This window comes from Erigeron canadensis, chromosome 7 (assembly GCF_010389155.1).
Source record: "Erigeron canadensis isolate Cc75 chromosome 7, C_canadensis_v1, whole genome shotgun sequence".
Taxonomy (NCBI): domain Eukaryota; kingdom Viridiplantae; phylum Streptophyta; class Magnoliopsida; order Asterales; family Asteraceae; genus Erigeron; species Erigeron canadensis.
The window spans coordinates 9,317,832-9,330,309 of NC_057767.1; the positions used below are offsets into that span (position 1 = coordinate 9,317,832).

The 12,478-nt window shown below is 36.0% G+C and overlaps 1 protein-coding gene and 1 pseudogene across 1 annotated transcript; both read right to left on the reverse strand.

Moving 5' to 3' along the window:
* Window positions 1-1,289: 1,289 nt before the first annotated feature.
* LOC122608925 lies at window positions 1,290-5,831 on the reverse strand (annotated as a pseudogene).
* A 1,122-nt stretch (window positions 5,832-6,953) lies between these two features.
* On the reverse strand, window positions 6,954-11,605 carry LOC122608436 (putative disease resistance RPP13-like protein 1). The gene is made up of 2 exons (XM_043781544.1): window positions 7,759-11,605; window positions 6,954-7,540 (listed from the first exon to the last, which is right to left on the reverse strand). Exons 1-2 carry the CDS (start codon window positions 11,603-11,605, stop codon window positions 7,527-7,529), a joined length of 3,861 nt encoding a protein of 1,286 aa, XP_043637479.1. The 3' UTR covers window positions 6,954-7,526.
* Window positions 11,606-12,478: the final 873 nt, after the last annotated feature.

Consider the following 12,478-nt stretch of genomic DNA (forward strand, 5'->3'; position numbering starts at 1 on the left):
AACCCTTCATCACCTTGCCTTACCTCCCATTCATCCATACCACAATGAAAAGGCTTCCAAAACCTTTAATAAACACATAAGTTAACTACATTGCACAATAATACATACATATATATATATATATAAGTAATCTATATAAGAAAGTAACTTACTTTATGTTGGTCTGAAATGAGAGTAACACCAACTCCAGCTCCAAGATCAAGATCATCAGACAACAACTCCAAAAACCATTTCCAGATGTCTTTATTCTCTACTCCAACAACAACCCATGCTATAGGATAAATATGATTGTTACCATCTCTTCCTATGGCACTCAAAAGTTCACCTTGATTAGGTTTTTGAGAAAACAACCATCTAGTGTAATTACTCTCCTGCATCCATGTAACCAACCTTTTTTCAAAGCATCAAAACACACATACATTCTGTACTTTCTAAAAGTTCTTATGCATATGACCTAAGCAATGCATAATGTTTCTGTAGTGTCTCCTCATACTCATGAAGTGCCCAATTCTTTTCCATTCTACACTGATTAGCTGTAACTTGACAATTATATTTTTTCATAACCATGTCAGCTATAGCAACTAGTTTAATCTCAGGATTAGCCCTTATTCTATCACCAAGCACCTTCCCTAACCACTTGTAGTTTATAGGTGACCCAAACTTGAAATTCTTACAACATGTATGCTCATCATTCACAGACATTATGTTGAAGGAATCCTCAGTGGTCATTTTCTTGGCATAACATCTCCAAGGGCATTTAGGCTCCTTACCTTTTACACATGTAGGGTATCTGTGTTGCTTTCTTTGCTTTCCTAATTTTGGTTTTGCAAGTGTGGGTGGTCTTTGGCCACACATAGCAACACATTTCTTCTGAGTGGATTTCTCAAACCAAATTGAGAAACCATTAGCAATTGCAAAAAAAGTCATCATTTCTCTAAATTGTTGGTGATTAATGAATCTTTCCCCAACTATTGGTTGCTTATGCCTCCAATTCATAGATTGATTATGAATTGGCCACTTCTCAAGAGCTTCAATCTTTTTAAAAGGATCCTCATCATTTTTATCTGCTACTTTCAGTTTGTCAATCAATTCCTTCATGAATTCTTCATGTTCAATCACAGCTTCTGGCATATTTTACATGGCAGGATTCCCAACTCCAAGTTTGGGTTGCCTAGTTGACTTAGGTTTTTTCTTAGCTTCAGCTCTCATCAACCTAAATTATCTGAGTTCATCCTCCCCTTCAGAAAGGTTAGCAACAGAATGGGCATCACTCTCCTCATCAGTTGACTCTAGATCTCCATATGGTTCATAATTCTCATCATCAGAAGACCCTTCATCATTCTCATTACCCCCTCATTCTCATTACCTCCCTTATTATCATCATTGTTTTGAACTTCATCATTCTTATTACCTCCCTCATTATCATCATTGTTTTCAACTTCATGATTCTCATTACCTCCCTCATTCTCATCTTTGTTTTCAACTCCTTCATTCTTATAAACTACTTGATTTGCAGACTCACCAGACTCAGTATCACTGGATAAAACATGTGTAGCATTTTCTGCTATTTCATTAGGCTGACTTTGGTTAGGTGGTTGACTTTGATTAGGTGGTTGACTTTGAGAAATCAAAAAATCTTCCACCCTAATCTCAGGTGTCACATAGTCATCTGACACATCACCATCATTTACAACGGGAGGCACTACTAAATACTGACTTAGATCATCTGTAAAGTGGTCTACATAAATGTGGATTTTACCATAACTGAATCCTAAATCGTACAAAATATCTATTTCCCTTTGACCATCTATTTTAATCAAACCACCTTCAAGTTGGTTGCCAGGGATTAGGAAATAGAGATTAATGAAAGTCATATCACACTCTTTTTCCAAGTATTCCATAAATTCATCATAAACCATCTTAGGAGAGAAAAGATGTAACACAACTTCATGGACATACCTCAAAGGTGGATGTTCAAACGAACCATCAAAGTGTACATCAAAATCATACGCTCGTTCACACATCCTGAAATAAATAATTAATTAATATTTTAATTATCATTACCTTACATAAAGTAATAATTTTTACATATTTTATTAACTTCAACTCGAAATTCAAAAAAATCCATGCAAAAAATAATATTTAACAAAACCCTTATTCTGAAGAGATAGATGATGCGAAAACCATACCTTCCTGATGGAACAAGCAGTCAAATACCAAGAAATACAAAACGGATTCAAAAAAGTTTATTAATTTGTGATTTTATGTGTGATTAAGACTTTGAAAGATCTAGGGTTTTCATTTTTGATGTCAGAGAGAAAAGGGGAACAAAAATTGAAGAAGGGGGTTGGGTGGGGTAAATGAATCCGGTGGGGTATTTATATATACATACATATACAATCGATACATATAGATATAGATATAATCCGGATAGTGGAATCCTACGTGTATAAGTTTGATGATATGTATTTTAAATGTATTAAAAATAATTCGAAAATGGAATTAAAATTTGAATATCACCGATTACTTGATCGCGGGTCCTGAATAGAAATTTTATCCAGTTTCATTCTTCATAACAGAGATTTTAAAAGCTTGGTCCTAAACATGATTTTGTGATAAGTTGAGGTACTTTCCAATCAATTAGCCCTTTTAAAAAAGGGCAAAATGCTTTATAAAATAATATAGATATATATATCATATGATATGTCATGGTAGTTGATTTTAAAACAAGCCGTTATATGTCAGCTAAGCAGGGTACACCTATAAGAACTATTTGATAGCTCCGTTGTAACCACACCACAAGTAAGGTCATCTATACAGTGTTTGCTGTGAAACGCGGGGATAAAAGATAAACTATGTGTGACAACTGTTATTAAAAATTGTGACAAATAAACAACCTTAAGATTTTTTCAAAGTTAATTTCCTTAATCTATGTTGTGATATTACGTACGTATGTTATTATAAGTTAAAAGTCTAATGTGGTTGGTCAATAGATAATAACCGAATGGTAGTCAAATTGTGACATAATAAGTTATTTATGGAAAATTGTAAATGTCACAATGGTTCGGTATATGTTTATACTAGAAGGGTACCCATGCGTTACAGCGGTACTAAAAAAAACGGTGGTTAAGCGCAACGATGCCCTTTTGTCGTGGTAATGAATCTACGCACAACATACATGACCCACATGATTTGCTACAAAATGATGAGTACGGATATAACAACCACATTTGAAGTTCATACACCATCAGTTTTTTTTAATTATTATTATTTTTCAAGAGATCGAAGTCCGTAACTCATTTACTTTATTAGAACAAAATACAATCAATTACAATTCTCTTGTTTCTATGATGGACATGCCCATCATTTACATCTCTCAACCAAATAACACGACTGCCTATACTATACAAACAATCAAAAACCAAATGCATCTCTAACTACTATGTATACACACTTCAAACAACCTATACACACGACTCAATACTAAACAACAGCCACAACATCCTTATAATAGACTTATATACACCCAACCATCCACCATCAAATCAAAAACAATTCAATAGTAAAAAAATGTCTTTCCCACAATCATGAACCTCAAACTCTAGGAGTTTCTCTCCACACAAAATCCATTCTTCTGGTATGCAAGGAAGCCATAGAACTTCTAATCGATAAACATTAATGTAGAAACAAAATAACTATTTGAGATAGGAAAGAGTAAATCGAGAAGAAGGAAGAACTTCGGGTAACCTCGTAAAACAAATGAATCGACAGTTGAATCTGGGCTCCTTTGTTCAGCACCTATAAATCACCAGTTAAGTATAACCTCATACAACTTCATCATGATCCTATGTAAAAACCTAAAAGTAGATAAATAGGGCTACCATTGTTGAGTATTGTGATTATTATGGTTGATTCAAGACCAAGATTTATAACAAAAGACAAATATTCCAAAAATTGTTGTATACTTTGTATCATACTATCAACTATCAAGCAAAGTAACTGTTAATATATCAAATTTCTATTTCTTTAGACATTACGAGGTACATTACTTTCAGTTTGACCACACCCTCTTCCTTGTTCAAGGAATTGGTTCCGCGATGTTGAGTTTGACGAAAATTCCGCCCCTGGCTCTTCCTCTGCTACTTTTGCCTTGACGAACTCTACCACGATTGCCACTATTATAATTACTCGAGCCTCGTCCTCTACTTATTTTACTCGCTGAATGATCGGTTGAGACTTTCAAATCCTTGTTTGAACTTTGAACTCCTGTTCATGCACACCATTAGTGAACTTTGAAACTCATCCACATCTTTGGATTCTTCAATTGTCTAACCTTAAAAAGAAATCTCTAGCAACATATGTGCCCAAGTCGTTTATGAGATCATGCATTATAAAAAATGACTTATTAGGCATATGTTGGAAAAACGATCTTGACAACAATTCTTCAAAACATTCATGACCAAAGCGTTCTTCTGTCACATTGGTAGGAGGTGATTGGCGCAACAGCCCCTCTGCCATCCACAACAAAACCAAATCCTCCCTGTCAAATATATAGTCTTTGGGGAATGAAGAACAATATGCAAACAATCGCTTTAAACGTGCATAAAGATCATGGAAGCTTAATCTTAGAGCCGGAACAATTCCACCTCCATCTTTTAATCTCCATATCTCACTATCTAAAACTTCCTTCCAGTATTCTTCTTCATCTTGTTTTGTCCTCAATAGCCTACCAAGTGCTTTTAAAGCCAAAGGCAAGCCATTGCATTTTTTCACAATGCCTTCACAATGTGGTGTGAGAATTGTATGTGAATCAAAGTTATTTACACCCAATGCATGTTGAGCGAATAGTGTCATAGCATTATTATGCGACAGAGTCTACAACGGGTTTAAATGATTGTAACCCAGCTGTTTGAGCAATTGCTCCTTTCGTGTTGTCATGATTATTTTACTTCCGCGAGCACCTGCATGAAAAGGAACCACAAGGGTTTCCCAATCTTCACAACTTTCACTCCATACATCATCTAAAACTAGCAGCAACTTTTTACCTCTAACCTCTGAGGCAATCTCTAAGAGCTACTTGAAGAAGGTTTAAATCCGCAAAATTTTTGTCCTCGCCCGTCAGAGATTGAAAGATAACTTTCCTTATGGCGAAGCTATCAAATTCGTCTGAAACACAAGCCCACGCCTTGAGCTGGAAATGATCATTGACCTGCTTTTCCTCATACAAAAGTCTAGCTAGAGTAGTTTTACCTATCCCACCCATGCCAACTATGGGAACAATGATAAAGTTCTGCTCACATCCTTCCTCCGCCAATAACTTATGGACTAATTCATCTTTATACTTTCTCGTCCAACAATACTAGATACATCTACCAAAGAGGTTTGAAACTTTCTATTTATATTATTTTTAGATTTTCCATCTTTCACAATCAAACCAAGACTATTTTTTCCTTTTTCAAGATCTTGCAACCTACTGGTAATATTATCCATCTTGTAATGCATCCTATCACTAATCGCTAAATTTGTGCAACAAGTCGGGATGATCAGTTTTTTTACCTTGCTGGTTATGGCTGTAGGTTGTTGGGCCAACTCATGGTCCATAGCAGCTTCCGTTGCTAGACCGTCAAGTATGTCGTCTATATCGTAAGCTAGATGTTCAAGATCATTCAGCCACTGTTTAACTGCTGCGTCAGTTATTTCCTTTTCAGAAGCATCATTCAGCACATTTGTTATCTGGGTCAATGACCTTTCCATGTTTTTGAGATCGGAATGAATTCGCTGAGAGCGAACATATTTGGTCTAGCTTCAGAGGCCAGCTTCTGGATAACCATCTTAAGGAGATGTCACCAGCAATTGCTTCAGCCATTGTTTGTTTATGATCATCAAGTGTAATCCACAAACAAAATGTCCAAGGATTACCACGATGAAGTCTCTCAACAACTAGATGCTTATCAATACGGCTCGTGATTTGTTTATATTGAATCCCACATCTTGATTATATCAGATAGCTAGGTTTTGCAACGTTACACTAATAGTCACACAAGTCACACATGTATATATTAAAGGGATTTTTTTAGAACGGCAATAAAGTATAAATATATTAAGGGCCTGCTAGCAAATTGCTATATATATCGGTACAATTACAAATACACTTACACTCTAGAAACAACACTAAATTAATCTAGAGTCTACCCCGTTTAACTGCAAAGATTGTAAAAAGGTTGAAAATGTTGGTCCCTCGTTTCTCTCTCACGACAACAATACAAATATTAAACTATTCTTCTTATTTCACAACACTTGAACGCACGACGTTCTTATTCTTCACGTTTTTACAAATGGACTTTACATGGGTATTTATAATTACCCAACAGACACATACAAAACAACACACCCTTTCACTAAAGGGTATAACTTTCTAAGAGACACATCTATTTCCTAAATGACATGTCCCTTCACTAATTAACTGTCTAACCGAAAATAACTTCCATTCGGTTGTAGACTTTATTCTTGACATTTTAGACCCCTTAACTTATACATCGACACTTCCATAGATTGATAAATTAGTATCCAACAAAAAAAGTTGTGCCAGTAGTGACGCGAGACACAAGAAAAAACCTCATCAACAAGAGCCGAGTCACCGGTTTAAACACCAACTTATCTATTTACACATCTTTTATATGTTGCGTATAAAAACTATACTCTGCATATAGACCTTATACTCAACGTATTACGTTATAATAGGCACTGAATTGACAAAAATCCCAAAATTGACTGGCATAACCCAAACGGCGTTCGTGGTTCCACATACAATGCTAGTATGGTAGATAACGTAAACTCAATATTGGCTTATATCAGTATAAAATTGACATGTTACCGATAAGTTGCATACTATCATATGACATGTTATAAAGTGGCCAAAAATGAGAAAGACAACAAGATATAAAGTGGAAGGTTTTATTGTATTGAAAATTGGATACCATATACTATACTACAAACGGAACTCCCAAACATAAGAAAAGATTCCTAACCCAAAGCCACTAACTCATAATGCCAGTAAACTCTCCCGAAACACATGGTCTGTCCAGTAAACACGGATGACTAGTATTATGGTAAAATAGTAAAAACTTATTTGACTCCATACAGAGATCAAAAACATATATATCTAATATGATAATTGTTTCCAATTGAGACATTGGATCTTTCATCCGCGAATTCATAGCAGATGGCTCCATGAACTCATCATAAAACTCCATGCGCAAGTGTCGTAAACTTGAGAAAAGCACTGTGTTCTCCATTATTGTATTTCCTGCTGGATGTTCATCAATTAGAACTATGATCAGAGCTCCTTGAATGCAGCCACTAGATATGGTTGGCAAAAACTGCATATGTTTGGTGGCTCTGAAGTTGATTACCAGACTTTTGCTATCAGTTCCATATATATAGATGGGATTCTAAACTGAGATGTCATTGCTTCCCATTAAATATTGGTGAGTGATTATCTGCTTATTTCTTTCTCCCTCTTATGCTCAACATGACGAATCTGTTTGCATTAAACACTTGTTAGTTTACAATATTAGTGCCGTCATAAAGACAAACGAACAATCAACCATTTACTGATTTTAAGCATATATGTCATTATGATAACTTTTATTTAAGGCTATTCTGGGCATGCATTTGATCCATACTATAAACAATTTTAGACAGAAAGTATGGTTCGGGGCGACAGAGAGAAAGAGAGAGAGATAGAGAGAGGCATACTTTCGATGCAGGGTATATGGGAAATGAGAGGCCAGTAGGAGCCATCTCTGTTGCATTTTTCTTTCAGATCTGGGCAGTCACAGATTCTCAAACTCAAAAGTGATGGAAACAACATATCTGGCAAATGTTTCATCTTTGGGCATTTATCAAAGGAGAGATGTTGGAGGGAGGTGAGATGTTGGAGTCCCCTTGAAACTGATTCCAAGTTCTCAAACTCGTTTATTTCTAGCTGAGTAAGAGATGAAGGAAGAAGATTGGACAATTGACTAAAATCAGTGACATCCTCATTATCATCTGAGGACGATCCCTCATATAAGCTTAGTTTTACAAGTGACCGGGGAAAGTTTTGTGGACCCCATTTAGAGATGGGCTTCTTTAACCGCCCAATTGTAAGCCGACACAACTTGGGAGGCCAAAACCCACGAGGAAAGGATGCATTCAGTCTTGGACAATCTATAATACACAATGTTTTTAAGGAGGCGAGATCCAACAACTGGTGGTCAGGAAACGTCTCCAGACTTGAACAATAGTCTATTGCCAACATGGTGAGGTGAAGGAAGCAATTCAATTTATTGATGAATTCTAGATTTGGCAAATTCTCAATCCACACCTCTTCAAGAATTGGCATGGAATTGTTGTCTAAAAGCATCATGCTCTTATCTTCTTCTCCTTGTTCATATCCTCCGAAATCCCTTTTCATTGCCACACATTGCGCAATCCAAACTGTTTTGAGCTTTTTCCCTCCTAATGGGAAGGAGATTTTTGTAATAGAATCACACTGACGAATCTCCAATCTCTCAATGCTCTTTGGAACTCTACACCGCTCCATATTTTTACATGACCATATTGCAAGAGATGTTAGGTGTAGAGTTCTACCACAAATACCCTCCTCATCTCCTTCTTTATTTCCTAAACTTACCAAATTATCACAATCTACTATAGTCAAGTCCCTTAGATTCACAAAAACCTTACTTGCCTCTGTTTCTGATTCCCACAAGTATTTAATCTCATGGCACCAACTAATCGTTAATTCTTCAATTGCACCAATATATTTTGTAACGCCTCCCCACACATCATCTATAAGACCTGAAATATCTTTTACGTCCAATTGGATGACTTTTGGAGCTACTTCAACAAGACTTCTCAACACAACATCGCCACATCGATATACTCTTATTACCCTCAATGATGGTAGTGCTTCAAGTGACAATTTAGCCAATCTAGGACAACTTATGATATGAAGCTCTTGAAGGCATTGAAACACAACTTGACTATTGGCTGACCACACCTCCCACCCTGGCATATCTTCAAATTTTAGAGTTTCAAGTAAAGGAAATGTTCCACTAGACCCAAATAGCTCCAAACCTACAACTTTCACTTCATGCAAGCCTTTTATGGACAACCCTTTGAGTGAAGGTAACTGCCCCAGTGATGGTAGATATAAACATCTTTTACAACCATGTATTGACACATGTTTCAACTGAAAAAACGACGGATCCCCAACCCAATTTGGAAGCTCTATTCCCCCATAAGACAACACTTTGAGTTGTTTTAAGCTTTCATTATGAGGCTTCAGCCCGTTTAAGACCTCCTTCTCAACCATTTCATTTCGAGAAACATTAGACACATCAGTCCATTCCACTTCCAACTCACTAAGCCTCTTTCCAAAAAAGTTAGCCTCCCGTGCACAAATTGCATTTTGCACTTTATCCAGCCCCTTAATAGAAACTTTCCCACATAGATTCTTGAATTCTTTAAGCTCGCTTATTTCAAATCCATTGTGACCTTCAATAATGATCTTGGAGAGAGTTTGTAAGTTTTTCAAGTCACCAATCCTTGAAGGTAACTTATTTAAACATGGGGTATTTCGAAGGTCAAAATGACGCAAATTTTTCAGTTTTGAGAAGTTGTTGGGCAACCTAGCCAAATGAGAACAGTAAAAAACAATCAATACTTGTAAATTGTGAAGATTGCAAACGCTTTCTGGTAGACGTGTGATTTTTGTTCGGGATAGATTAAGATACCGCATTTGCCTTAGACTACCAATTGAATCAGGCACTTCACTTATCTCACAATTACTCAAGCATAGAACCCTTAAGAGTGGTAACTCAGAAAGTAAGTCAACAAGAATCTTATTCGATAAGTAGAAACTTCTCCAACTTTCTACTAAACCAACAGATGTTGCCATAAATGTTCTCAAACTTTTCGCTCTACCGAGTGCTTCAAACTTCCTGTAAGTTACATACGTTTCAGGAACAAATGACATATGACGACATTTTTCTAACACTTCTTTCTTAACTTCTCTTACCATCACATTGTCTAACCTTAAAAAGAAATCTCTAGCAACATATGTGGCCAAGTCATTTATTAGATCATGCATTACAAAAAATGACTCATTAGGAGCATGTTGGAAAAACGACCTTGACAACAACTCTTCAAAACATTCATGACCCAAGCGTTCTTCTGTCAAATTGGTAGGAGGCGATTGGCGCAACAACCCTTCTGCCATCCACAACAAAACCAAATCCTCCCTGTCAAACATATAGTCTTTGGGGAACGAGGAACAATATGCAAACAACCTCTTTAGACGTGCGGAAAGATCATGGTAGCTTAGTCTGAGAGCCGGAACAATTCCAGCTCCATCTTTTAAACTCCATATCTCACTATCTAAAATTTCCTTCCAGTACTCTTCTTCATCTTGCTTTGTCCTCAATAGTCTACCAAGTGCTTTTAAAGCCAAAGGCAAGCCATTGCATTTTTTCACAATGCCTTCACCATGTGATCTCAGCATTGGATATGAATCAAAGTTATTTACACCCAATGCATGTTGAGCGAATAATGTCATAGCATAATTATGCGAAAGGCTCTGCAATTGGTTTAAATGGTTGTAACCCAATTGTTTGAGCAATTGTTCCTTTCGTGTTGTCATTATGATCTTACTTCCATGAGCACATGCATGAAACGGAACCACAAGCGTTTCCCAATCTTCACAACTTTCACTCCATACATCATCTAAAACTAGTAGAAATCTTTTACCACTAAGCTGATCTCTAAGAGCTAGTTGAAGGAGATTTAAATCTGCAAAATTTCTATCCTCACCCGTCACAGATTGAAAGATAACTTTACTTATGGCAAAGCTATCAAACTCGTCTGAAACACAAACCCATGCCTTGAGCTGGAAACAATCCTTGACTTGCTTTTCTTCATACAAAAGTCTAGCTAGAGTAGTTTTACCTACCCCACCCATGCCAACTATGGGAATGATGCTAAGGTTTTGATCACATTCTTCACCCCCTAATAACTTGTGGACTAATTCGTTCTTCTCCTTTTCTCGTCCAACAATACTAGATACATCTACCATAGAGGTCTGATACTTTCTATTTATATTCATTTTTGATCTGCCATCTTTCACAATCAAACCAAGCCTATTTTTTTCTTTTTCAAGATTTTGCAACCTATTGGAAATACTATCCAACTTGTAATGCATCCTATTACTAAGTGCTAGATTTGTGCAACAAGTCGGGATGATGAGCTTTCTTACCTTGTTGGTGATGGCTGCAGGTTGTTGGGTCAACTCATGGTGCATAGCTTCGGTCGCCAGACCATCAAGTATGTCGTCTATATCATAAGCCAGATGCTGAAGATCATTCAGCCACTGTTTAACTGCTTCATCAGTTATTTCTTTTTCAGCAGCATCATTCAACACATTTGTGATCTGGGTCAACGACCTCTCCATGTTCTTGAGATCAGAATGAATTCGCTGAGCTCGAACATATCTGTTCTTAGCTTCGGTGGCCAGCTTTTGGATGACCATTTTGAGAATGTCAGAAGCAATGACTTCAGCCATTGTTTGTTTATGATCAATGAGGGCAGAAAATAGATATGAGTAGAGATGTAAATGTGTAATCTTGAAAAGGTTTTACAACCATTGTTTATATAGTGATACTTAGTCATCGCATATAATGGTCAACTGTTGTGGTCTTTGCATTGGCCCTAGAGAAGAAATAAAATTGGGAGTAGGTGATAAGACACCGAAAGTCATATATCAAAATATTAAATTTATTGCTTTGCTATATAAAGAGTTAAAACTTCACCTTTCATAATTAAGTCATCAAAATTGATTTGATTATGTAAGTATTATTATTTATTACGATTAAACTATAGATGCTTTATTATAGTTTGGAAAATAATTAATCCACCTAACATATTGTTAGTTTAAAAATCCTTCTAACTTTTAGATGAGGGCATATGGAAAAATCAGAGGGTAAAATTAGGAAAGAAAATTAGTGGTATCCACATGTCACCATCTAAAACTATTAAGAAAATTTTTAGGCTAATTAGTTAGAAGGATAAATCATTTTTCTTCTAGCTTATATCAACTTTCGGATAATATTCAATGTTACTTCAGCAAGTTGTAATATATTTTAGGTCAATCATTTTACATTATATTTTGTTTTTATCTGTATCTCACTTATTTTATATAGGTTGTTTTTGGGTCTCTATAATAAGTCACATATATAAATAATTGTATCATTGTTGGACATTTTTAGTAAAAATAAAAAGTTCCAGACAATTTGTATATATTCATCCTCACTGTTGGGATAGAAAAATACTACTAATAAATGTAATTGTAATAAAGCCGGCTGAAATGGTGGAAGTGATGTCGTGTGTTGCTGAAGTGGGTTCAACAAATAAATATTCGTAACTAAATTAGCAAGTG

What these genes read in the sequence shown, in the direction of transcription:
- LOC122608436 (XM_043781544.1), bottom strand. Translation starts at nt 11,605, where the DNA reads ATGGCTGAAGTCATTGCTTCTGACATTCTCAAAATGGTCATCCAAAAG.